The sequence below is a fragment of the Scyliorhinus torazame genome, chromosome 7, assembly GCF_047496885.1.
Source record: "Scyliorhinus torazame isolate Kashiwa2021f chromosome 7, sScyTor2.1, whole genome shotgun sequence".
Taxonomy (NCBI): domain Eukaryota; kingdom Metazoa; phylum Chordata; class Chondrichthyes; order Carcharhiniformes; family Scyliorhinidae; genus Scyliorhinus; species Scyliorhinus torazame.
Window position 1 is genome coordinate 155,483,844 of NC_092713.1, and position 27,668 is coordinate 155,511,511.

At 46.9% G+C, this 27,668-nt stretch overlaps 1 protein-coding gene across 6 annotated transcripts in view; it reads right to left on the reverse strand.

Moving 5' to 3' along the window:
* The window catches only part of klhl20 (kelch-like family member 20), a 115,475-nt gene that overhangs the window by 11,451 nt on the left and 76,356 nt on the right, over positions 1–27,668 (reverse strand). For 4 of the 6 annotated variants that reach the window (XM_072511696.1, XM_072511695.1, XM_072511700.1 and 1 more), the window contains 5 exons: positions 10,133–10,248; positions 9,466–9,649; positions 8,374–8,517; positions 6,619–6,752; positions 5,452–5,660 (listed from right to left, as the gene is read on the reverse strand). In XM_072511696.1, the coding sequence (XP_072367797.1) occupies positions 5,452–5,660; positions 6,619–6,752; positions 8,374–8,517; positions 9,466–9,649; positions 10,133–10,248 (787 nt within the window). The remainder of the gene's footprint in view (positions 1–5,451; positions 5,661–6,618; positions 6,753–8,373; positions 8,518–9,465; positions 9,650–10,132; positions 10,249–27,668) is intronic. The other 2 variants (XM_072511699.1, XM_072511701.1) reach the window with 2 other exon arrangements.

A 27,668-nucleotide genomic window follows, 5' to 3' on the forward strand; every position in this document is an offset into this window, starting at 1 on the left:
CAATGGCTACTTCTGGATCTTTTGCTGTGAAAGCTGATTCTGTCTGTTTGCCACGATAGCTGGTTCTGGAGCCTTTGCTGGGTTGATGGGTTTTGGTTGATCCATGGTGCTAACGCTCGAACGCTGTGCTGCATGCCCATCGACTGGTGAGGTATCTAATGTCGTCATACTTTTGGATGCTTGCGCAGTTGCAGGCAGGTCTGCGACTTCAGGAATGATCTGCAAACCCAGTCCAGTATCTTAGCTGGAGCAATGTCCTCAACATTAGGTATTGCTCCTTCACTTTGTGTTTTAGCCTCAATTAGCGGCTCACCCTCATTTGATATGATGATATATGCTTCGTCTTTTGCTGGAGAACTGATTAGTGGCTCATGCTGGAGAACTGATTAGTGGCTCATCCTTATCTGATATGATGATACATGCTTCGCCTTTCATTATAGAACTGCACGCAGATGTAGCCATCTGTTCTTCCTGCAAGTTTTTTGGTGAAGTGGTCTGGAGTGTTGGGGAATCCATTGGAGGAACCATTCCGTATGCATGGGATGATTCATCACACTGTTCTGGAGCCAATTTCTCCAAAATGGAGATTATTTCTTCAGTTACCAGTTGGCTATTCAGTTTTTTTTTCTTTTTTATAAATTTAGAGTACCCAATTATTTTTTTTTCAATTAAGGGGTAATTTAGCATGGCCAATCCACTTAACCTGCACATCTTTTGGGTTGTGGGGGTGAAACCCACGCAGACATGGGGAGAATGTGCAAACTCCACACGGACAGTGACCCAGGGCCGGGATTCGAACCTGGGTCCTCGGCGCCGCATGCCGCCCTGGTTGTTCACAGTTGCTCTGCTCTCAGTTTATGTATTTGTTGCTGCAATCTCACTTTCAGCCTCTGCACATGCCATCTTAAGAGCTTTCACACTTATCGTTATCCAGTGCAGATTGGGTGCTCCTTGTGATCACCTCATCACTACCACCAAACCAACTGAATAACCTTTCATATCATCCTCTTCTGGCTAATCATCTGAGCCTTCACTTTCCTCATTGTAATCATGGTCATCGCAATCATCATCGTCGTAATCATCATCGTCTGCAATGGCTTCTCCTGTAAAGTATGACATTGCACATGGAATCGTGTGTTCACGCTATGAAGCGTCCAATTTCAAAGTCAGCAGCGAGTCTTGCTGTGTAGAACCTTCATCCAACTCTCTATTCTCTGGAACTTCAGGAGGACTGAAGAAATTATGCATCTGCTTCATTTTAACAGTTTTCAGTGTGACTATTTTTTCTTTCTTCCAGTCGATCTGGCACCCTATGCCTCCCGTGATTTCTGGTTCATCAAAGAAGAAAAGGTCTAACTCGTCAGGCTGCGACTCCATCTGGTATGCCTTTGCGACTACCTCATTTGTGAAATACTCATTTGGATCAAACGCCAGAGTAAAGCTCATTGGCTGTCCAAGCTCTGAAGATTTTACATTTACATCTTGTAGATGCTTTAAGATAGGCTCATCATGCTCCTGTACCATGTCACTGAGTAAATCCACATTTTTCAGGACTGTGAACAGAATTCTGGAATTCCCTTTGGCTCTTCCATCTGGTTCATCTTCCTCCATTTTAACTTTTGCTTGTATCTCAGCAGATAACTGCACCATTATATCTTGTTGACAGTCGCAATGATCCTCTGTATCTGCGCTGTCTGGAATTTACAGCCGCACAACTAGGCTCAGTGCCTCACACGCATCTGTTCCTATGATGGACTCGCGTTCCGTATCCACAATGGAAAATGGTATGATGTGACTTCTGCTATGTACCCAAGCTTCGAGTTCACATGCTCCCAACGTCGCAATCTCATTCCCATTGTAGTCGCTCAGTAGTCTTGTTTGATCGCAACCAGTTCAATTCGGACAAACTGAGAAAGTTGGCCAATGTGGCATTCAGCATCACTGGACGACCGTATTGAGGCCATGTTTTTTATTCAACTGCATCACAGTGCTGATGGTGCAGGCGTCTTCTTCCAGATTGGTGCAGAAATGTTTCAGATTGAGCATACTAATCTGCTGTGCGCAGGCACGACAAATATTGACAGCGTTTTCCAGTTGAAGCTCTTCTTCCCTTAATAGCCTCTCAAGTACCTTGTCATTTGATATTCCGAACACTATCTGATCGCGGATCATCGACGACTTTAAAGTACTAAAATTGCACGACTGCGTCTTCAACCGCAAGTCGGTTAGAAAACTATCAAAAGATTCGCCTCATGTTGCCGAGGTCCCAGGCTTGATCCTAGCTCTGGATCCGTGTGGCGTTTGCACATTCTCCCGTGTTTGCTTGGGTTTCGCACCCACAACCCAAAGATGTGCAGGGTAGGTGGATTGGCCAAGCTAAATTGCCCCTTAATTGGAAACAATGAATTGGGTACTCTAGTGAGGTTTTAAAAAAAGATTTGCCTATCTTCTGGGTACGTGCATGAAAAATGTTCAAATGTTCCATTTTTTCCCCGGAGAGCAATGCCCATCAAAGTACTTTATTACTTCATTGAAGCTCTTGCTTTCTTCTTCGCTGTCGTACGCGAAGGTATTGTAAATTTCTATTGCTTGAGGACCTGCTACCATGAGCAGCAACGCAATACGCCTCTCGGAAGGCTGTGTCTGCAGGCCAAGGGCTGAAACATAGAGTCTGAATTGCTGCTTATTAAAAACACGCCAATTCTCACCTACATTACCACTGACTTGAAGCTGGTGGGGTGCCTTCAGACCTTCGAGCTCTAACTTCACAGTCGTTCCTTGCGTTGAGTCCGGTTGCCTGTAGTTTACCAGGTAGGCGGAAGAATTTTCTTTTTTCTTTCTTTGGCCTGTTTCGTCCCTTCTTCTCCATTATTATCTTCAATTGTTCTACACTCTTGGTACCATGTTATGTTCTGTGCTGTGGCCGTGGTACAGGTGCACAAAGAACATCTAGTTCCTTGACTAGCAAGATACTTTATTAACAGGGTGAACATGTGGAAATATAACTAACGAACTGTGATACAAACAGTAATGAATAAATGAATGAAGTGAATTCTCCTGGAGTTACTTTTAGTGCGACTGTCCTCCAGTAAGATTTACTACCAACTGCCGGATATCTCGAGTCACATGGGAGATCTCTATCGCCACCAGCTGGTTGCAGGTAGCATCGACACTATATACATTAATAGACAACTATATGCAAAGGTGTACACAGGCATATCACCACAGCCTCCATCTCAAAGACAACCCTCTAATTGATCTACATTGCCACCTCCCTCGTCTTCATAGCCAACCCCAAATGGAACACCTGCTCCACCCAGCCCTTCCTCAGCCTCACCGGGTCCCCCCAACTTCAGGTGCGTCTTCTGAAGAAATGCAACATCTGCTTTCAAACCCCCTTAAATGTGTGGAAACACAAGACCTTTTAACCGGGCCATTCAAACCCCGAACACTCCACGTAACCAACTGGGTTGGGGGGGTGGGTCAATCTTTCTTCTACACCCCCTCCACCCCCCAATCAGCCACAGCCCCTCTTTAACCAGCTCCCCCATGTCCACGCCTCGCTCACCCTCTGCCCCTCCCCAAGATGTCTGCCGCCATCTCCCCTTAACCAACCATGCCACACCACTCCACCCACATAATCATCATCATTCCCTCCCCCCCACTACGCCCACATTAACAAAGAAAACTCAACCACCCCACCCACAGATCGGCCCCCCACTTCGCTCCCATTAACTGGCCACCCAGCTAGCGTGGTGTCCCCACTTGAGACCACCCCCTCCCACCCCCCAGCCACCCTTCACCCACAATTCCCCAACAGCAAAACACACTTACCCACTCTGCACCCAAATAGAGTAAATATAACAATCTGCCCAGCGTACACACCCACTCCCCCCACATTAGCACCTCCAAAGTTCAATGCCCTCACACACTTGCCAGTCCATGGTCTCACATGAATTCACGTGCCTCCTCCGGCGTGTCAAATTTGGTGCATGACCCACAGATGAGCAGGATACAACACCCCAAATTTCACACTTTCTTATAGATGGCCACCTTCAACCGATTGAACCCGGCCCGCCTCTTGGCCAACCGGCAACTCCACACCCAAGTCCTGGTAGATCAGCAGCACGTTTCCTTCCCAGGTGCATTTTCTCGTCTCCTTCGCCCACCTCAGAATCTGCTCCTCATCGAGAAAGGATGCAAACACAACCATCGCCCTCAGCTGCTCCCACGCCTTCTGCATCCTTCTCAATGCCTTGTGCACTCGCTCCAACTCGGGTGGATGGTCAAAGACCCCCTCCCCCACCAACATTCCTGCATTCCTTCAGGCAGTCCCACAATCCTGAGATTCTGCCTCCTGGAGCGATTCTCCAGGTCCTCCACCTTCTCCCTCAGCTGCTTCTGGCTCTCCACCATAAGCACCATCTCTGCCTCCAATGAGGTCAGCCGGTCGTCATGTTCCACCACTGACTCCTCCACCTTCTGGAGCTCTGAACACTGCACCTCTAGCTTCTGTTTCACTCTCTCAATATCTGCCCTGAGCAGCTCCTCCACCTTAGCCAGGTCCTCTGGCGCCTCTGGTGTCTGCTGCTGGAACTTAGCATTCAAGTTGCTCAGTAGACCACTGGCCGGACAACACCCCAGTGCCCTCCGCTACCTTTATTTCTGTTGCAGTTCGAAAAACCTCCCAGCCAGACTGCTGCCTCTTGCTTATCTAATCTGATAAGCCATAAACTGGCCCCACTGGGGAAGCACTTTTAATCTCTCAGTGCTCATGCACCTCACACCAGCAAACACCCCCTAAATTGGGTGAAAAAGGACCAAACAATTCCGTCTTGAGCGGGAGCCACCAAATGTGCGACCACTCACTTCACGGTCGCCACCGGACGTGCAAGACATTTGTATTTTGCTCATAATGAGGATGGTGGGAGAAGAATTCAGAAATCAGGTCACTGGCTTGCTGTCCTGCATCACCTTGCTATGAGGACTAAGGAGCATCTTTTAACACACTTCTTACAATTGTGTCAATCAAATGTGGGACAGAACCACAATTAGACTCAGAACATTGGTGACGGAGTGTGATCCATGTAGATTTATGGAACCGGATAGGAGCTCAACTGAATCCAGGGCAATAACTCAGAAGTATAACAAAACTTCAATTAAATTGAGACCTATGCTGGTTCTTTGAAAATTATTTTGCATTTATTCCCATGTAATTTGTTGTCAGTAAGTGACCCTTTTGTTTTTGTGAGCAAAATCAGAATTTTAAGTGCAAGAAGATGAGATTCATAGTGCTGAGGATGTACATTGAGGAGTCTTGAGCTGGGTTCCTGGCTGTTTCTGAGACAGAATTCAAAATACAATGGCTATACAAGTTTTATACAAAATGGTGCAATTTTACTTTACCTAATTCATATCTACATGATTGGGTTTTTAGGTTATCGTACTCACCCCACTCCTGCGCGATGTCATTGCCACGACTGGAGACCACTGATTAGTGCGAGGATTGAACCTCTCGGCACTGCTTAACTCTGTGGTGTCATCTCTCCCTCCAACAGCATAGATCATGTCTTGGTACACAGAGCACCCCAGGTGCTTCCGCCGCGTTCCCATTGGTGCAATAGTGTGCCAGCGGTTTTCTTGCGGGCTGTACCGTTCAACTGCAGGCAGAAAAATCACAAGGTAACCCTGATTAGCTGCAGGAGTCTCAGTCGCAGCTTAATTGCCCTCACTTCCCATAAACTTTTCAAAATAGTTAGAAATCTCAATGCACACCTTCGAATGAAAACTATTACTTTAGATCGCAAAACTCTTTCTGAACCTGTCAAAAAGCTGAATTAATAAAATGGCCAATACTACTTATATCAACACCAAAACATGGCAAGAGGCGCCTTGATTGTCAACTTTTATCTTCCCTCTTGTGCAGAAGTGGCTAACTTCAGTTCAGTAGTGGCAGCATCCTCTACCACCCCCCCCCCAAAGATGAAATGAGGACATGCTAAATGTTAATGAGGGGGTCAGCCTATATCTTGTCATCATGTACCCACTGGACCAGTGTTACCCACTGAGCAGCATGTGATAATTTAGATTTGTCCTGTATACCGAGGTACAGTGAAAAGTATTGTTGTGCGTACAGTCCAGGCAGATAGTTCCATAAATGAAAAACATAGGACATATGATAAATACACCATGTAGATAGATATCAGGTGAAGCATATGGGGTTGATCTTGGTCAAACAACTTACTACAGGGTTTGACACCAACAATAAATTATAAATATAAAAACATGGAATGCTGGAAATACTCAGTAAGTCAGGCAGCATCTGTGGAGAGGGAAACAGAGTTAGCATTTTATATCGACAACCTTCCATCAGAACCTGTGTATTTTCAGTATTTTTATGTTTTTATTTCAGATTCCCTGCATCTGGAGAAATTCGCTTTTGACTAAATGATGCTTAGTTTGTCGGTTTTTAAATAAAAGAATATGCTTACACCTTTCCCAAGATATTAATTTTTGCTCCATTCTTTGGCTGCATGTCCTTTTCACATACATATCAAACACTTTTTAAGAATTCAAACAATAATAGAATTCTTCTTTCCACACAGAAAAAATACATACCTGTATTAAGGGGAGAGGTACCATCAGATCCACCAACAGCATAAAGAAATCCACCTAATACAGCAACTGCCACACCTAGCCGTCTGGTACTCATTGAAGCCACACGCGCCCACTTATTCTCTTTTGGGTCAAATCTAGAATGGAAATATTTTTACCTTCATCACTTCATGCAGAACCACATAAAACAAAAATCGAATTTCCAACCATCTGCACTGAAAGATTTCTTGCCATGATGAAGTATCAGTTGAATCAAAATAGCCAACCAGGGAGTGTCAAATTTATTCTTGGTCTTGGGTTGATAAAATCATGCAGGTAAAGATAGTTGAGGAAAGGACATAGTCCAATGAAGACCAACTTACAGGAATGCCTTGGGGTTTGATTAAGACACTCCTGACTTAGCTAAAATCCTCTTGCAAGGAGGGGTGTTCCCATTGAGAAATGATTCTAAAACCTTCAGTATATTCACAATTTTAGAAAAGTGGACAGTTAATGTATAAAAATGCATGATAATACAATTTAACATTAAAACTTACGTCTTTTGTGATCAACTTCAATACAGCCAAACTACAAAATAGATCATAAAGGGGCTCCACAAGTTCAAAATATTGGTAATATCCTTGCTATGGTATATTAATCATTAGATTATATATAAAACAAAACAGCCATGACTACAATACCACATGTTGAAATTGATTTCATAAGATGGCGCTGTATTCTACCATTGTCATAAAAGAAAGTTTCCAAAGTTATTATTTGTACACCAGTCTCTGTGGTCAGCCTGGTGGTGTACCAACTTGCTGCACTACAGAGTGATCGGTAAGCTAAGTTCTCCAGGAAGAGAGGTGATCCTCTTCTGTGCTGTGAAGGAAATTATTTGAAACTAAGAAGCAGTTTAAATGACTCATTCTCATGATCCTAAAAGCATCAGTCACAGAACCCAGCTACAGTCACGTATCTCCTTGGAGTCAGTCACCAAGCAGGACAGACATAAGCCTAGGGGTTTCTTTTTTTGAGGGCTTACTGGGCTGGGAGAGGGGAGGAAGGGATGGAAAAGTGGAAAACGGTGCATGGGAAAGGAAAGCAAAAATATTTTCTTCTAACTTCATCTTAAGGAAAGCAAAACATCATGATGCATTACTGAAGTAATACATTCCATATTTTGCACTTAAAATTACTGAACAGAAAACTCATGCCAAACGTTGCTTACAGCCACCAACCAGACAGCACAAGGATCTAGGAGTTGAAAGGGAGCAGAGAAAAACCACACATGCACACGCCAGCAACACAGCAGTCCTGGGCAAATATACTGCCTGTACCATGAGTGTGCTTACAAGTATAAGCATTTTCAGATTTTAATCAAGTTTCTAGTGGGTTACTAATTTCCATGGAGGCAACACTGTACCATACCTTCAGCAATGCAGTCCCTCATGTAAACGGCTAAAATTCACAGCTCCCCTCAACATGTGGAGTTACGTTGGTTGGGAAACCATGCATCATGCTTCTGTAGCTTTACAATCTAACCAGAGAAGGGGCGTAAAAATTAACCCCTGATGAAGAAACATCTTGCTTCTACTTTGTCCCTTTCCCAACAGCCTGTGCAATAGCAGATCCCATGGAGAGGAATCACAAACCCACACATGTGCCCTACCACTCCATAAGGCAGCATGTTCGCAGGCCAACTTTGCTATGGCACTTACTGCTCCACACGATTACTGCTATCAGATCACATTAGGAAGAAACACTCCACAAGTTTACCTTTCCACAATGTTCAGACAAGAGACGCCATCCTGGCCACCTACAGCATACAGATACCCTCCCAACACTGCCACGCCAACACTGGTCCGACATGTACTGGTGGGAGCCACGTCGCTACTCCACTGGTTGGTCTTTGGATCATATCTAAAAGTTTAATTGTTGAAAAATTAAAAAGATATGCCTAGTTTCAGAGCGTACTCAGCAACAGACTACATTGCGAGTGGAGTTTGTGAACCAAGATTTATTCTCCCCCCCCCACCCCCCGTAATCATTTCTACACGCATCAACATAAATCTTGGCTTTAGATGTATTATTTTAAAATTTAAGCAAAAAAAATGCAATACGAAAGCTACCATAAAGAATAATTTTTCTCCCAGCAAGAGGAACAGTGAAAATCTCAAGGATAATTTATGTTGACCAACATTTTTGGTGGAAAACACTACTTGCTCCTCAATTTTTATGCAATTTATTACACTTTAGCTTAAATGGCATGGGTGAACAATTGTGTTTCACATATTGTCTTAATGTGTAGACCTTGCTGATAAAGCCAAAACGACACGCTCTTTCCACAAGAATGAACCCAGATGCACAGCCCTTGGAAAAGAACTCACATAAAATTCAATAGTTCACACATCTTGTTTTGTGCTTGAAGGGGGGGGGGGATGTAAATTTCAACTGTACTTAAAACAAACAGCTGGGTGGAAATCCGATAAAGCATTAAAGTAGAATTAGCAAGAGACAAAGACAAGAGACAGACAGACGAGAAAGCAGATATTATCCGCTCCAAGTTTTATCGTTATGTGCCAATGAAAGTCAAGGTCCATTAAAAAGTGGAATGTGACTGGCAAACTGATATTGCAGTAGAAAATTATGACAGGCATACTACAGTTTGCTGCTAGGTTGAACGCGAGTTACTTTGAGCAATTCTTAACTCGTTACATAGCATTTTAAGTACATAGCATTAAGTAATATATGCAGCCATCAGTAATGATTTAATTGACAGGTTTGTTTTGTATACATATAGTTGTTAGAGTTGCGTATGCGAGAAAGATGTATGGACTGTGCAAGTGTAGAACCACACACACAACTTACCTCTCAACACTATTTAGATATGATGAACCATCATGTCCACCCACAGCATAAAGGAGATCATCCAGAACACTGACTCCTACGCCACACCGCCGTTTGCTCATGGAGGCTACCATTCGCCACTCGTTGGTCTGTGGGTCATAGCGCTCAACACTTGAAATTGCGTCCCCACTGCACCAACCTCCAACTAAACAAGAGTTCATCAGAGATACCTTTTGTTAGATTAATTGTTGAATCATCCGAATGAACAGCTCAACTGCTAAATACCCATATCCATGCCATTTGTTTTACTTGAGAGTATCATAATACAATATTCTTTAAGAATATTGCGTTATAATACTCTCATGCAATACTTTCTAAAACGCAGATAAGCAAGATGGCGGAGTAACCATATTACACAAATAAAATGGTGGGATGAATGGAGAGGAATCGCATCTTTCAATTTGTTTAGTCAATCCTCAAGCTGCCAAGATGACACTTTAAAATTGCACACACATACAATCCCAAATTATACATGCCCTGTCTGGTCAGCAATATTTTATAACTCAATGCATTCCTTAAAAAAGTAATATAAAAATACTGGAGAAAATACCTAACATCATGTCTAGTGTTTGTTATATATTTTGGTAGACTTTCAAGAAACTGGTATCACAATTACAGGATTACCAACCTGCAAACAAAACCTCACCGCATCGGATTGGCTTACGAGGCCTTGTCCTCGGACCCTGCATGAGAGGTCGTTCTTGTGGTAAAAGCAAATAATTTTTGGCTTCGTCAACAAGGTCTCTGCGTGAAAAGAATACAAAAACTAAAACAGCAATGTTCTAAAATAAACAACTTGGAATTATATTGCGCTTTTAACGTATAAAGTGTCCCAAGGCACTTAACAAGAGTGATACTAATAATAAAAAATGTTGACACTGAGTTACAGAAAGCATTATTGCATCAGATGATCAAAGAGGTAGGTTTTAAGGAGCATCTTAAAGGAAGAGAATGCGGTTGAGAAGTGCAGTTTTGGGTGGAGGGAATTCCAAAGCTCAGGGCCAAGACAGTTAAAAGCACAGCCGCTAATTGTGAAGTGATTAAAAACTTGAGATATCCAAGGGGCCAGAACTGGAAAAGCACAGATATTGTGAAAGCTTCTAGTGCTGTGTTCTAACCGGAAAGCGAGCTGGTGACGAAACTCACCTTTATACATTTCCATAGTTATTTACACAGTTATACGTTAAAAACATATACCTACTAACTCAAAAATCACAGTTTTGGCCTGTGCTTATTGATAGAGGGCTCAAGTGAATTCCCAGTTAATATCCACTGCCTAAAATTAAACACAATTAATATACAAATAAGGAAGTTATACAGATAGGATGGGGTAAAGCCATGCAGGGACTTTAAAACAAGGATGAGGATTTTAAAATTGCAGCATAAATACAAACATCCAAGCAGGAGTAGGTGACTTGGCCCTTCAAGCCTGCTCCGCCATTCAATTAGGTGATGGCTGATTGGATTGCGACCTCAACCCCACACTCCTGTCTAGCTCTATAACCCTCTACCCCCTTGTTAATAAATAATCTATCTCGCTCTGAAATCATAGAATCTCTACAGTGCAGAAGGTCATTTGGCCCATCGGGTCTGCACCGATCCTCTGAAGGAGCACTCTACCCAGGTTCACTCCCTCACCCACCTATTCCGCCTTATCCCCATAACCCTGTAACCTAATCTGCACATCCCTGGACACTAAGGGGCAATTTAGCTTGGCCAATCCACCGAACCTGTACACCTTTGGGCTGTGGGAAGAAACCGGAGCACCCGGAGAAAACCAACGCAATCATGGGGAGAAAGTACGGACTCCACACAGACAGTCACTCAAGGCTGGAATTGAACCCCGGTCCCTGGCACTGAGAGGCAGCAGCGTTAACCACTGTGCCACCGTGCCTTAAAAGTATTTGAAGACCCTGCTTCCACCACCTTTTGAGGAACAGAGTTCCAAACTCTCACAACCCTCAGAGAGAACAATTCTCTTGATCTGTCTTAAATGAGCAATCCCTTATTTTTAAAGGACATTCTCAGACCAAGAGCCTGGGTGGATTAACAAGCAGAGGGTTGATACCTGTAGGTGAACAATATTTGGTGCAAATGAAGATCAACAGAACCCGGGCACAGTTTTGGATTAGTTTACGTTGGGTGAAAGTTGGGGGCCAGCCAGGGGAGCAAAGTCTAGAAGTAACAAAGGCACGGATGCCGGATTTAGCAGCAGATGGGCTCAGGAAAGGCCAGAATCTGGCGAGGCTATGTTACTGAGACAGAGGGAGGCAATTTTAGACGTGGAACAAATATTTGGTCTGAAACTCATCTTGGGATCAAACATTACACCATGGTTGTGAATGGCCCGGCTCATTTTCTTTTTTTTTTTTTTAAATATGTTTTATTGAAATTTTTTTCCCAAACAACAGTTTTTCCCCTCTTACAAAGCAAACGCAACAATAACAATACAGAAATTTTTAACAATACACAAGTAACAAAACCCCTTTATCTTTGACCTAAACTAAACTAAACCCCCCCCCCTTCCCCCTGGGTTGCTGCTGCTGGTCATCTGTCTTCCCTCTAACGTTCCCCTAGGTAGTCGAGAAATGGCTGCCACCGCCTGGTGAACCCTTGAGCCGATCCGCTCAGGGCAAACTTTATCTGCTCCAGTTTAATGAACCCCGCCATATAATTTACCCAGGCCTCCAGTCCGGGGGGTTGCGCCTCCTTCCACATGAGTAGGATCCTGCGCCGGGCTACGAGGGACGGAAAGGCCACAACGTCGGCCTCTTTCGCCTCCTGCACTCCCGGCTCTTCCGCAACTCCAAATAGAGCTAACCCCCAGCCTGGTTTGACCCGGGTCTTCACCACCCGCGAAATCACTCCCGTCACTCCCTTCCAATACCCTTCCAGTGCCGGGCACGCCCAAAACATATGTGCGTGGTTTGCCGGGCTCCTGCCACACCTCCCACATTTGTCCTCCACTCCAAAGAACCTGCTCAATCTTGCTCCCGTTATGTGTGCTCTATGTAGCACCTTAAATTGAATCAGGCTAAGCCTGGCGCATGAGGAAGAGGAATTTACCCTGCTTAGGGCATCAGCCCACATACCCTCCTCTATCTCCTCCCCTAGTTCTTCTTCCCACTTTCCTTTTAGTTCGCCCACCGACTCATCCCCCTCTTCCCTCATCTCTCGGTAAATCTCTGACACCTTGCCCTCTCCGACCCACACCCCTGAAAGCACCCTGTCCTGTATCCCCTGTGTAGGGAGCAACGGAAATTCCCTCACCTGTTGTCTAGTAAACGCCCTCACCTGCATATATCTCAAGAAATTTCCCCGGGGCAACTTATACTTTTCCTCCAATGCTCCCAAGCTCGCAAAAGTCCCATCTATAAATAAATCTCCCACCCTCCCAATTCCCAACTGGTACCAGCTCTGAAATCCTCCATCCATTCTTCCTGGGGCGAACCTATGGTTGTTCCTGATTGGGGACCCCACCAGGGCTCCCCGCACCCCTCTCTGTCGCCTCCACTGTCCCCAGATATTCAATGTTGCCGCCACCACCGGGTTCGTGGTAAACTTTTTAGGTGAGATCGGTAGCGGCGCCGTCACCAGCGCCTCTAAACTCGTCCCTTTACAGGACTTTCTCTCCAGTCTTTTCCACGCCGCTCCCTCACCCTCCATCATCCATTTACGTATCATTGCCACATTGGCGGCCCAATAGTAAACGCCCAAGTTCGGTAGTGCCAATCCTCCTCTGTCCCTACTACGCTGAAGGAACCCCCTCCTTACTCTCGGAACTTTCCCTGCCCACACGAAGCTCGTGATGCTCCTGTCTATTTTATTAATAAAGGTCTTGGTGATTAGTATAGGGAGACATTGAAATACAAATAAGAACCTCGGGAGGACCATCATCTTAATTGCTTGCACCCTGCCCGCCAGCGATAGAGGCTGCATGTCCCACCTCTTGAAGTCCTCCTCCATTTGTCCTACCAACCGTGTCAGATTAAGTCTGTGCAAGGTTCCCCAGCTCCTAGCGATCTGAATCCCCAGGTATCGGAAGTTTCTATCCACTTTCCTTAGAGGCAAGCCTTCTATCTCTGTACTCTGGTCCCCTGGATGTATCACAAATAATTCACTCTTCCCCATGTTTAGCCTATACCCCGAGAAATCCCCGAACCCCCTCAAAATTCGCATAACCTCTATCATCCCCCCCGCTGGGTCCGACACGTATAACAATAGGTCATCCGCGTATAACGAGACTCGGTGTTCTTCTCCCCCTCTAATCACCCCTCTCCATTTCCTGGAGTCTCTCAACGCCATGGCCAGAGGTTCAATTGCCAACGCGAACAACAATGGAGACAGCGGGCATCCCTGTTTTGTTCCCCTATGTAAATACTCCGATCTATGTCGACCTGTAACTACGCTTGCCGTTGGAGCCCCATAAAGAAGTCTAACCCAGCTAATAAACCCGTTCCCAAACCCAAACCTCCTTAACACTTCCCATAAATACTCCCACTCCACCCTATCAAATGCCTTCTCTGCGTCCATTGCCGCCACTATCTCTGCCTCCCCCTCCACTGGGGGCATCATTATCACCCCTAATCGTCGTCGCACGTTAACATTCAGTTGTCTCCCTTTTACGAACCCTGTCTGGTCTTCGTGCACCACCCCCGGGACACAGTCCTCTATCCTCGATGCCAGTACCTTTGCGTCCACGTTCAATAATGTATCAATAACAATATGGCGTCCACGTTCAATAATGAAATGGGTCTATAGGACCCGCACTGCAACGGATCTTTATCCCTCTTCAAAATTAACGATATCGTCGCCTCCGACATCGTCGGGGTAGAGTCCCCCCTTTCCTGGCCTCATTGAACGCCCTCACCATCAACGGGGCCAACAAGTCCACATATTTTCTCTAATACTCCACCGGGAACCCGTCTGGTCCTGGGGCCTTCCCTGCTTGCATGCTTCCCAGTCTCTTTATAACCTCGTCCACCCCAATCGGTGCCCTCAGGCCTACCACCCCCCGCTCCTCCACTTTCGGGAACCTCAATTGGTCCAGGAACTGCCGCATCCCCTCCTCTCCCTCTGGGGGTTGAGACCTATACAGTTCCTCATAGAAGGTCTTGAACACCTCATTTATCTTTCCTGCCCTTCGCACCGTGTCTCCCCTTTCGTCTCTAATTCCTCCTATCTCCCTCGCTGCTGCCCTCTTTCGCAATTGATGAGCCAACAGGCGACTAGCCTTTTCCCCATATTCATACCTCCTCCCCTGTGCCTTCCTCCACAGTACCTCCGCCTTTCTGGTGGTCAGAAGGTCAAATTCCGTCTGGAGTCGTCTCCTCTCCCTGAACAATTCCTCCTCCGGGGTCTCTGCAAATTCCCTATCCACCCTTAAAATCTCCCCCAGTAATCTTTCCCTTTCATTGGCCTCTGTTTTCCTTTTGTGGGCCCCAATGGAGATCAGCTCTCCTCTGACCACCGCTTTTAGTGCTTCCCATACCACTCCCACAGGGACCTCGCCGTCGTCATTGACCTCCAGGTATCGCTCAATACATCCCCGCACTCTTGCACACACTCCCTCATCCGCCATCAGTCCCACATCTAATCGCCAGAGTGTTCTCTGCTCCCTTTCCTCTCCTAATTCCAGGTCCACCCAATGTATGGCATGATCCGAAACCGCTATGGCTGAGTACTCAGCTTCTTCCACCCTAGAGATCAACGACCTTCCCAAAACAAAAAAATCTAACCGGGAGTACACTTTATGGACATGGGAGAAGAAGGAAAACTCCCTAGCCCTAGGTCTAAGAAATCGCCATGGATCCACTCCCCCCATTTGGTCCATAAACCCCTTAAGTACCTTGGCCGCTGCCGGCCTTCTTCCGGTCCTTGAGCTGGATCTATCTAGCCCCGGGTCCAGCACCGTATTAAAGTCCCCTCCTAAAATCAAGTTTCCTACCTCCAGGTCCGGTATACGCTCCAGCATCCGTCTCATAAATCCCGCATCGTCCCAGTTTGGGGCATACACATTAACCAACACGACCTCCATTCCCTCCAGCCTGCCACTCACCATTACATATCTACCTCCGCTATCTGCTACGATGTTCTTTGCTTCAAATGCTACCCGTTTCCCCACCAAAATGGCCACCCCTCTATTCTTTGCGTCCAGTCCTGAGTGGAACACCTGTCCCACCCATCCTTTCCTTAGCCTAACTTGGTCCGCCACCTTTAGGTGCATCTCTTGGAGCATAACCACGTCTGCCCTTAGTCCTTTCAAATGCGCGAGCACTCGGGCCCTTTTTAATCGGTCCGTTCAGGCCTCTCACGTTCCACGTGATCAGCCTCACTAGGGGGCTACCTGCCCCCCTCCAGTGTCGACTAGCCATTACCTTCTCTAGGCCAGTCCCATATCCCGCCTCCGCGCTCCCGCTCGCTCCCCCAGCGTCGCACACCATCCCCGCCCACCCACTCTTTAGCCATTTCCTTTTGGATTTCCGCAGCAGCAACCCAGTTGTCCCCCCCCCCCTCCCCCCCTCCCCGCTAGATCTCTTTCTAGCATGATTGCTCCCCCCATATTACTTCCGTAAGTCAGCTGACTTCAACTGACCCCGGCTACTCCTGCTCACTCCTCGACCCCCCCGTGTGGGGAACTCCCATCCGTCTTGCGCCTGTCTTCCCGCCTTATTCTTTCTGGCGCGGGAACATCCCTTTACCTGACCCGCCTCTTATGGCGCAGCTCCCTTTCCCCTCCCCTTCCCCATTCTCCAACTATGTCCCGCCTTTCCCCCCTCACCGGCGCCCACATTTCCCCAATGTCTCCCCCCTTCCCAATTTACTTCTCAATTAACTTCAACCATAACATTAACAATAACATTTCCTGCAGCATCAGTCACTCAGTTCCGATCCAATTTCTCTTCTTTGATGAAGGTCCATGCTTCCTCCGCCGTCTCAAAATAATGGTGTCTCTCCTGATACGTGACCCATAGTCTTGCCGGCTGCAGCATCCCGAACTTCACCTTCCTTTTATGCAACACCTCTTTGGCTCGGTTGAAGCCCGCCCTCCTTCTCGCCACCTCCGCACTCCAATCCTGGTATACCCGTACCACTGCATTCTCCCATCTGCTACTCCGCACCTTTTTAGCCCATCTCAGGACCTCTTCTCTATCCTTAAGGCAGTAAAATCGCACGATTATGGCCCTGGGTGGTTCTCCCGCTTTTGGTCTTCTCGCCGGAATCCGATTTGCCCACTCCACCTCCAAGGGGCCCGGAGGGGCATCAGCACCCATCAGTGAGCTCAGCATCGTACTTGCGTACGCTCCACAGTCCACTCCTTCCACACCCTCAGGGAGACCCAGTATCCGAAGGTTCTTCCTTCGCACTCCATTTTCTAGGGCTTCGATCCTTTCAGTACACTTTTTATGAAGTGCCTCGTGCGTCTGTGTCTTAACTGCCAGGCCCAGGATCTCGTCCTCAATATCTGTCACCTTCTGCTCCACCACGCGGAGCTCTGTCTCCTGGGTCTTTAATGTCTCCTTGAGCCCCTCAATTGCCTGTAGCAACGGGGTCAGCACCTCCCTCTTCAGCAGCTCCACGCACCGTCTCACAATTTCATCCTGCTCAGGCCCCCATGTCGCCTGCGCTTTCTCCGCCGCCATCTTGTACTTCTCTCTTTCTGACCCTTTGGTCGACGATTCCTCGCACTGCAGCCGCCGCCGCCGGTTTTTTCCTCCTTCGTTTGGGAGGGACTCCCTTTTCACACACCCCACACCGGGTTGCGTCGTCGAAAAATTCCCCGTTGGGGCTCTTAAAAGAGCCCAAAGGTCCGTCGGAGCTGGAGCCGCCGAAGCGTGCGGCTAGCTAGGCATCACCGCAACCGGAAGTGGCCTTGATGAGGTCTTTTCACAGTTGTTCCCTCTGCTGCTAGAATTCATCTTTGATACAGGCCCTCAGGTCAGCTTGCAGCTTTAAGCTTGCCCTTCCCCCGCCTGCATGCTGGAAGAGGCCCTGTTTATCTTACAGTTGCAGCCAAATCTTTTACTGTTTCTGCCGTGTCTGGCAACCCAGAGACATACCCTTTCTGGGGGACACTGTCGGGGGAATATTGCAGCCTTCTTCCCACACCGGGAAATGTCAAACAAATGCCGTGGGGGCCCTGCAAAAGAGCCCAAAAGTCCGTTCCAAGCGGGAGCTACCAAATATGCGACCTAGCTCTGCATAGCCGCACCCGGAAGTCCGGCCCGGCTCATTTTCAAACGTTGCCAAGGATAGATATAGTGGTCAAGGTTCAGAGTTTGTGGTGGGGATCAAAACACTGGCTTCAGTCTTCCCAATATTGTCAGCAGAAATTTCTGCTCATCAAATATTGGACAAGCTGTGTAATAAATCAGAGTGGAGGGGTTCAGGGAAGCAGTGGAGAGATAGAACTGAGTGTCGTCAGCGTACAGTGGGGCCTGATGTTGTGCTTTCGGATGATAATGCAGGAGGTAGCATATAGATGAGAAATAGATGGTGGTCAAGGATAGATCCTTGATGGGATTCCAGAGATAAATGTGCAGGAGTGGGAGGAGAATTCTTTGAAGATGTAACCAGTATAGTTGACAAGGGGGAGCCAGTCGATGTGGTATATTTGGACTCTCAGAAGGTGTTTGACAAAGTCCCGCATAAGAGATTATTGTGCTAAATTAATCGGGGGAAACGTATTGAGGTGGATAGAAAACTGGTTGGCGGAGAGGAAAGAAAGAGTAGGGATTAATGGGTCCTTTTCAAGTTGGCAGGCAGTAACTAGTGGGGTGCCACAGGGATCGGTGCTGGGACCACAGCTATTCACTATATATATATTAATGATTTGGATGAGGGACCAAAATGTAACATCTCAAAGTTTGCAGATGATACCAAGTTGGGTGGGAGGGTGAACTGTGACGAAGCTGCAGGGCTCCTACAGCATGATCTGGACAGGTTGGGAGAGTGGGCAAATCACTGGCAGTTGCAGTAATAATTTGGGTAAGTGTGAGGCTATTCACTTTGGAAGCAAAAACAGGAAGGCAGAATACTAACTGAATTGTTGTAAATTGGGAGAGGAGAGTGTGCAGTGGGACCTGGGTGTCCTTGTGCACCAGTCGCTGACTGGTGAACATTTCTTCACCCAAAGAGTGGTGAGCTGTGGAATTAATTACCGCAGGAAGTAGTTGATACTAAAACATTGAATATATTCAAGAGGCGGCTAGATATAGCATTTGGGGAGAATGGGATCAAAGACTATGGGGTGAAAGCAGGATTAGGCTATTGAGTTGGATGATCAGCCATGATCGTGATGAATGGCGGAGCAGGCGCGAAGGGCTAAAAGGCCTCCTCCCGCTGCTATCATCTATGTATCTAAACAACTGCAAGTGATGCTCTGACTATAATTCTAAAAGAATGGTACCAAGAGAGCGCAGTAAGCATGCAGGTGCAGCAGGCGATAAAGAAGGTCAATAGTATGTTGGCCTTCAATGTGAGAGGTTGAGTATAGAAGCAGGGATGTGTTGCTACAATTATACAGGGCCTTGGTGAGGCCACACCTGGAGTATTGTGTGCAGTTTTGGTCTCTGAGGAAGGATTTTCTTGCTCTTGAGGAAGTTCAGCGAAGGTTTACCAGACTGATTCCAGGGAACTGTCATATGAGGAGTAATTGTCTAGGTTGGGATTGTTCTCGCTGTAGTTCAGAAGAATGAGGGGGATCTCATAGAAACTTATAAAATTTTAACGGGATGAGACAGGGTAGATGCAGGAAAGATGTTACCAATGATGGGTGTGTCCAGAACCAGGGGTCATAGTCCGAGGATTCAGGGTAAACCATTTTGGACAGATACAGGGAGACATTTCTTCACCCAAAGAGTGGTGAGCTGTGGAATTCATTACCACAGGAAGTAGTTGATACTAAAACATTGAATATATTCAAGAGGCAGCTAGATATAGCATTTGGGGAGAATGGGATCAAAGACTATGGGGAGAAAGCAGGATTAGGCTATTGAGTTGGATGATCGGCCATGATCGTGATGAATGGCGGAGTAGGCTCGAAGGGCCTCCTCCCGCTCCTATCATCTATGTATCTAAACAACTGCAAGTGATGCTCTGACTATAATTCTAAAAGAATGGTACCAAGAGAGCGCAGTTGCACCAAGGTAAAAGTGTAACGTCGCCATAGGCCCAGATGACCAAAGGCTGCTCTTCCCTTTGAGGGGGAGATCTGACTGGTGGTGATTTAACCCGAGGATCACCACCCATCAGGTGAGGAGCAAGGTTGAGAAGGCGGGGGCTTCATGAATATCTCAGCTGGTACGGGGATTGAACCTGCACTGCTGAGTTTGCTCTGCATAACAAACCAGCTGTCTGGCCAACTGAGCTAAACCAGTCCACTTTCACGGAGGTGGACAATGGAAGAAAAGCATTCGAGGACGACAGGGAGATCGACTATGTCAAAGGCTGCAGATAGGTATAGAAGGATAAGAATGAGGATAAGTCACAAAAAATGGCTGTGATAAGGACTGTTTCAACAGTGTGGCAGACCTGGGAATCTGATTGAAGAGATTCAAACATGGAATTACAGGGAAAAAAGGCACAAATAGGGAGGTGATAGCACATTCAAGGACTCTGAATAGAAAAGGGAGGTTGGAGATGGGAGTGATAATTTGATAAGGACAGAGACAGAGATGGATAGGATGGGTATAGAGGGATACAGCACAGGAAAGTGCTGAGGGTTTTGGCCAAGGTTGGTATCATGACCAGTACAGGCTTGGCGAGCCGAAGGGCCTGCTCCTGTGCTGTATTGTTCATTGTTCTTTAGCAGACGTCAAGTATGGGGTTTTTGAGAGGGGTTATGACAGCAGATTTGAAGGGAGTGGAAATAATACCCAGAAAAAATTCTTAACGATATCAACCAATATGAGACCAAGAAAGGGAAATTGGATCGTCAGCAGTTTGGTTCAAATAGGTTTGAGGAAGCAGAATTTGTGCATTTTATTGTCAAGATGAGCTCAGAGAAAGAACTAGCAGGAGGCGAGGTACAACCAAGAGAAATACACAAATTCAGAATTTTAAAAATTAGGCTCTTTTTCAAAAAGACACCAGAGAAGAGATAACAAATGGGTTGAAATCCCCTGACAATTGTGGAAAACAATGATTATCTGTCTCATTAACACATTAGACCCTTTCAGTGGGTCAGCCTTTCTTAACCTATGAAAATTCACCTTGTTTTAGAATAAATAACATTTTGACAAATCCTTCAAAAATCCCAAAATGTGCCATTTGTATTTGATAGCTTTCTGTAACGTAATACAAAGTTAGGAAATTATGTATAAACATTTACATAGAACCAAAATTAGCCATAGCAACTACTTATACAGTGACTTTAACTTAGAAAAGATTTCCCAAAGGAGAAGAAAAGAAAATGAGTCATAACAGACGGGGAATGGACATTTTATCATGTTGGCTGAGATGAGAGGGAGAGAGATATTAGGTTCAGTGACTGAAAGATTGGTTGAAAGGCGAGTTTTAAGGTTGTAAAAATGCAGAGAGAAGTGAAATTTAAAACTGATGTTAACTCGTAGCTGAAGGTTATAATCACGTTATAAACAAGAGTTTGGGGGAAGCATAGGGTGATGGGAGCAGCAATATACAAAAAGTCAGAGTTGGCTAACAAAAGAATGCGTGGGAGTTACAAGACTGGAAGAGGCTCCAGGTTAGGTTGGACCATTGCTGATGTGGGCCACATGGATCTGAAGAGTAATTTTAAAACAAGAATTCATATGACAAAGAAAGCACGGCTTTAAAGACCTGAAGGCAAGTTTCTGTTTAATTCAATATACTTAACAGAATTATGTTGTTGTGCATGCAAATCATCCCTAATGGTTGGTTTCCTGAATATATGAAATAAAAATTTAGCTTGTTGAAAGCAGTTGTAACATCAATAGAAAGCTGCGAGTTTATTGGCTGGTGAATATTGCTGCTGCTTTTCCTTTTTCCAAAGTAAAACTTGTGAGCAGTGGGAAACAGAGAAAACAGGGCTTAAAACAGCAGAGAGAGAGAGAGCGGCTTCACTTGGTGAGTAGTGGGAAACAGCGAGAACAGGGCTTAGAACAGCAGATAGAATGAGAGAGCTTCACTTGGTGAGTAGTGGGAAACAGCGAGAACAGGGCTTAAAACAGCAGAAAGAAAGGCTTCACTTGGTGAGTAGCGGGAAACAGCGAGAACAGGGCTTAAAACAGCAGAGAGAGAGAGAAGCTTCACTTGGTGAGTAGTGCGAAACAGCGAGAACAGGGCTTAAAACAGCAGAGAGAGAGAAGCTTCACTTGGTGGGCAGTGGGAAACAGTGAGAACAGGGCTTAAAACAGCAGAAAGAGTGAGAGAACTTCACTTGGTGGGCAGTGGGAAACAGCCAGAACAGGGCTTAAAACAGGAGAGCGACAGAGAGAGCTTCACTTGGTGAGTAGCGGGAAACAGTGAGAATAGGGCTTAAAACAGCAGAGAGAGAGAGAGTCTTCACTTGGTGAGTAGCGGGAAAGAGTGAGAATAGGGCTTAAAACAGCAGAGAGAGAGGCTTCACTTGGTTAGTGGGAAACAGCAAGAACAGAGCTTAAAACAGCAGAGAGAGAGAGAGCTTCACTTGGTGAGTAGCGGGAAACAGCGAGTACAAGATTTAAAACAGCAGAGAGTGAGAGAGCTTGTAGCGGGAAACAGCGAGAACAGGGCTTAAAACAGCAGACCGAGAGAGAGAGGCTTCATTTGGTGGACAGTGGGAAACAGCGAGAACAGGGTTTAAAACAGCAGAGAGTGAGAGAGAGGCTTCACTTGGTGGGCAGTGGGAAACAGCGAGAACAGGGCTTAAAACAGCAGAGAGAGAGAGAGAGAGGCTTCACTTGGTGAGTAGTGCGAAACAGCGATAACAGGGCTTAAAACAGCAGAAATAGCGAGAGAGCTTCACTTGGTGAGTAGCGGGAAACAGCGAGAACAGGGCTTAAAGCAGCAGAGAGTGAGAGAGCTTCACTTGGTGAGTAGCGGGAAACAGCGAGAACAGGGCTTAAAACAGCAGAGAGTGAGAGAGCTTCACTTTGTGGGCAGTGGGAAATAGCGAGAACAGGGCTTAAAACAGCAGAGAGTGAGAGAGCTTCACTTGGTGGGCAGTGGGAAACAGCGAGAACAGGGCTTAAAACAGCAGAAAGAGTGAGAGAGCTTCACTTGGTGAGTATCGGGAAACAGCGAGAACAGGACTTAAAACAGCAGAGAGAGAGAGAGAGCTTCACTTGGGGAGTAGCGGGAAACCGAGAACAGAGCTTAAAACAGCAGAAATAGCGAGAGAGCTTCACTTGGTGGGCATTGGGAAACAACGAGAACAGGGTTTAAAACAGCAGAAAGAGAGAGAGAGGCTTCACTTGGTGGGCAGTGGGAAACAGCGAGAACAGGGCTTAAAACAGCAGAGAGTGAGAGAGCTTCACTTGGTGAGTAGCGGGAAACAGCGAGAACAGGGCTTAAAACAGCAGCGAGAGAGAGAGGCTTCACTTGGTGAGTAGTGGGAAACAGCGAGAACAGGGTTTAAAACAGCAGAGAGAAAGAGCGAGAGAGCTTCACTTGTTGTGTAGCGGGAAACAGTGAGAATAGGGCTTAAAACAGCAGAGAGAGAGAGGGGCTTCACTTGTGGAGTAGCGGGAAACAGTGAGCGGGAAACAGCGAGAACAGGGCTTAAAACATCAAAATGAGCGAGAGGCTTCACTTGGTGAGTAGCGGGAAACAGCGAAAACAGGGCTTAAAACAGCAGAGAGAGAGGCTTCACTTGGTGAGTAGCGGGAAACCGAGAACAGGGCTTAAAACAGCAGAGAGAGAGAGCGGCTTCACTTGTGGAGTAGCGGGAAACAGCGAGAACAGAGCTTAAAACATCAAAATGAGCGAGAGGCTTCACTTGGTGAGTAGTGGGAAACAGCGAGAACACGGCTTAAAACAGCAGAGAGAGAGAGAGCTTCACTTGGTGGGCAGTGGGAAACAGCGAGAACAGGGCTTAAAACAGCAGAGAGTGAGAGAGCTTCACTTGGTGAGTAGTGCGAAACAGCGAGAACAGGGCTTAAAACAGCAGAGAGTGAGAGAGCTTCACTTGGTGAGTAGCGGAAACAGCGAGAACAGGGCTTAAAACAGCAGAGAGAGAGGCTTCACTTGGTGAGAAGCGGGAACAGCGAGAACAGGGTTTAAACAGCAGAGAGAGGCGTTTCACTTGGTGAGTAATGGGAAACAGCGAGAACAGGGTTTAAAACAGCAGAGAGAGTGGCTTCATGGTGAGAAGCGGGAACAGCGAGAACAGGGTTTAAACAGCAGAGAGAGGCGCTTCACTTGGTGAGTAGTGGGAAACAGCGAGAACAGGGTTTAAAACAGCAGAGAGAAAGAGCGAAAGAGCTTCACTTGTTGTGTAGCGGGAAACAGTGAGAATAGGGCTTAAAACAGCAGAGAGAGGCTTCACCTGTGGAGTAGCGGGAAACAGCGAGAACACGGCTTAAAACATCAAAATGAGCGAGAGGCTTCACTTGGAGAGTAGTGGGAAACCGCGAGAACACGGCTTAAAACAGCAGAGTGAGAGAGCTTCACTTGGTGGACAGTGGGAAACAACGTGAACAGGGCTTAAAACAGCAGAGAGAGAGAGAGAGGCTTCACTTGGTGGGCAGTGGGAAACAGCGAGAACAGGGCTTAAAACAGCAGAAAGAGAGGCTTCACTTGGTGAGTAGCGGGAAACAGCGAGAACACGGCTTAAAACAGCAGAAAGAGAGGCTTCACTTGGTGGGCAGTGGGAAACAGCGAGAACAGGGCTTAAAACAGCAGAGAGTGAGAGAGCTTCACTTGGTGAGTAGCGGGAAACAGCGAGAACACGGCTTAAAACAGCAGAGAGAGAGAGAGGCTTCACTTGGTGGGCAGTGGGAAACAGCGAGAACAGGGCTTAAAACAGCAGAGAGAGAGGCTTAACTTGGTGGACAGTGGGAAACATCGAGAACAGGGCTTAAAACAGCAGAGAGTGAGAGAGCTTCACTTGGTGAGTAGCGGAAACAGCGAGAACAGGGCTTAAAACAGCAGAGAGAGTGGCTTCACTTGGTGAGAAGCGGGAACAGCGAGAACAGGGTTTAAACAGCAGAGAGAGAGAGAGAGGCTTCACTTGGTGGGCAGTGGGAAACAGCGAGAACAGGGCTTAAAACAGCAGAGAGAGAGGCTTAACTTGGTGGGCAGTGGGAAACAGCGAGAACAGGGCTTAAAACAGCAGAGAGTGAGAGAGCTTCACTTGGTGAGTAGCGGGAAACAGCGAGAACAGGGCTTAAAACAGCAGAGAGAGAGGCTTAACTTGGTGGGCAGTGGGAAACATCGAGAACAGGGCTTAAAACAGCAGAGAGTGAGAGAGCTTCACTTGGTGAGTAGCGGAAACAGCGAGAACAGGGCTTAAAACAGCAGAGAGAGTGGCTTCATGGTGAGAAGCGGGAACAGCGAGAACAGGGTTTAAACAGCAGAGAGAGGCGCTTCACTTGGTGAGTAGTGGGAAACAGCGAGAACAGGGTTTAAAACAGCAGAGAGAAAGAGCGAAAGAGCTTCACTTGTTGTGTAGCGGGAAACAGTGAGAATAGGGCTTAAAACAGCAGAGAGAGGCTTCACCTGTGGAGTAGCGGGAAACAGCGAGAACACGGCTTAAAACATCAAAATGAGCGAGAGGCTTCACTTGGAGAGTAGTGGGAAACAGCGAGAACAGGGCTTAAAACAGCAGAGAGAGAGGCTTAACTTGGTGGGCAGTGGGAAACAGCGAGAACAGGGCTTAAAACAGCAGAGAGTGAGAGAGCTTCACTTGGTGAGTAGCGGGAAACAGCGAGAACAGGGCTTAAAACAGCAGAGAGAGAGGCTTAACTTGGTGGGCAGTGGGAAACAGCGAGAACAGGGCTTAAAACAGCAGAGAGTGAGAGAGCTTCACTTGGTGAGTAGTGTGGAACAGCGAGAACAGGGCTTAAAACAGCGGAGAGAGAGGCTTCACTTGGTTAGTGGGAAACAGCAAGAACAGAGCTTAAAACAGCAGAGAGAGAGAGAGCTTCACTTGGTGAGTAGCGGGAAACAGCGAGTACAAGATTTAAAACAGCAGAGAGTGAGAGAGCTTGTAGCGGGAAACAGCGAGAACAGGGCTTAAAACAGCAGACCGAGAGAGAGAGGCTTCATTTGGTGGACAGTGGGAAACAGCGAGAACAGGGTTTAAAACAGCAGAGAGTGAGAGAGAGGCTTCACTTGGTGGGCAGTGGGAAACAGCGAGAACAGGGCTTAAAACAGCAGAGAGAGAGAGAGAGAGGCTTCACTTGGTGAGTAGTGCGAAACAGCGATAACAGGGCTTAAAACAGCAGAAATAGCGAGAGAGCTTCACTTGGTGAGTAGCGGGAAACAGCGAGAACAGGGCTTAAAGCAGCAGAGAGTGAGAGAGCTTCACTTGGTGAGTAGCGGGAAACAGCGAGAACAGGGCTTAAAACAGCAGAGAGTGAGAGAGCTTCACTTTGTGGGCAGTGGGAAATAGCGAGAACAGGGCTTAAAACAGCAGAGAGTGAGAGAGCTTCACTTGGTGGGCAGTGGGAAACAGCGAGAACAGGGCTTAAAACAGCAGAAAGAGTGAGAGAGCTTCACTTGGTGAGTATCGGGAAACAGCGAGAACAGGACTTAAAACAGCAGAGAGAGTGGCTTCATGGTGAGAAGCGGGAACAGCGAGAACAGGGTTTAAACAGCAGAGAGAGGCGCTTCACTTGGTGAGTAGTGGGGAACAGCGAGAACAGGGTTTAAAACAGCAGAGAGAAAGAGCGAAAGAGCTTCACTTGTTGTGTAGCGGGAAACAGTGAGAATAGGGCTTAAAACAGCAGAGAGAGGCTTCACCTGTGGAGTAGCGGGAAACAGCGAGAACACGGCTTAAAACATCAAAATGAGCGAGAGGCTTCACTTGGAGAGTAGTGGGAAACAGCGAGAACAGGGCTTAAAACAGCAGAGAGAGAGGCTTAACTTGGTGGGCAGTGGGAAACAGCGAGAACAGGGCTTAAAACAGCAGAGAGTGAGAGAGCTTCACTTGGTGAGTAGCGGGAAACAGCGAGAACAGGGCTTAAAACAGCAGAGAGAGAGGCTTAACTTGGTGGGCAGTGGGAAACAGCGAGAACAGGGCTTAAAACAGCAGAGAGTGAGAGAGCTTCACTTGGTGAGTAGTGTGGAACAGCGAGAACAGGGCTTAAAACAGCGGAGAGAGAGGCTTCACTTGGTTAGTGGGAAACAGCAAGAACAGAGCTTAAAACAGCAGAGAGAGAGAGAGCTTCACTTGGTGAGTAGCGGGAAACAGCGAGTACAAGATTTAAAACAGCAGAGAGTGAGAGAGCTTGTAGCGGGAAACAGCGAGAACAGGGCTTAAAACAGCAGACCGAGAGAGAGAGGCTTCATTTGGTGGACAGTGGGAAACAGCGAGAACAGGGTTTAAAACAGCAGAGAGTGAGAGAGAGGCTTCACTTGGTGGGCAGTGGGAAACAGCGAGAACAGGGCTTAAAACAGCAGAGAGAGAGAGAGAGAGGCTTCACTTGGTGAGTAGTGCGAAACAGCGATAACAGGGCTTAAAACAGCAGAAATAGCGAGAGAGCTTCACTTGGTGAGTAGCGGGAAACAGCGAGAACAGGGCTTAAAGCAGCAGAGAGTGAGAGAGCTTCACTTGGTGAGTAGCGGGAAACAGCGAGAACAGGGCTTAAAACAGCAGAGAGTGAGAGAGCTTCACTTTGTGGGCAGTGGAAAATAGCGAGAACAGGGCTTAAAACAGCAGAGAGTGAGAGAGCTTCACTTGGTGGGCAGTGGGAAACAGCGAGAACAGGGCTTAAAACAGCAGAAAGAGTGAGAGAGCTTCACTTGGTGAGTATCGGGAAACAGCGAGAACAGGACTTAAAACAGCAGAGAGAGAGAGAGAGCTTCACTTGGGGAGTAGCGGGAAACCGAGAACAGAGCTTAAAACAGCAGAAATAGCGAGAGAGCTTCACTTGGTGGGCATTGGGAAACAACGAGAACAGGGTTTAAAACAGCAGAAAGAGAGAGAGAGGCTTCACTTGGTGGGCAGTGGGAAACAGCGAGAACAGGGCTTAAAACAGCAGAGAGTGAGAGAGCTTCACTTGGTGAGTAGCGGGAAACAG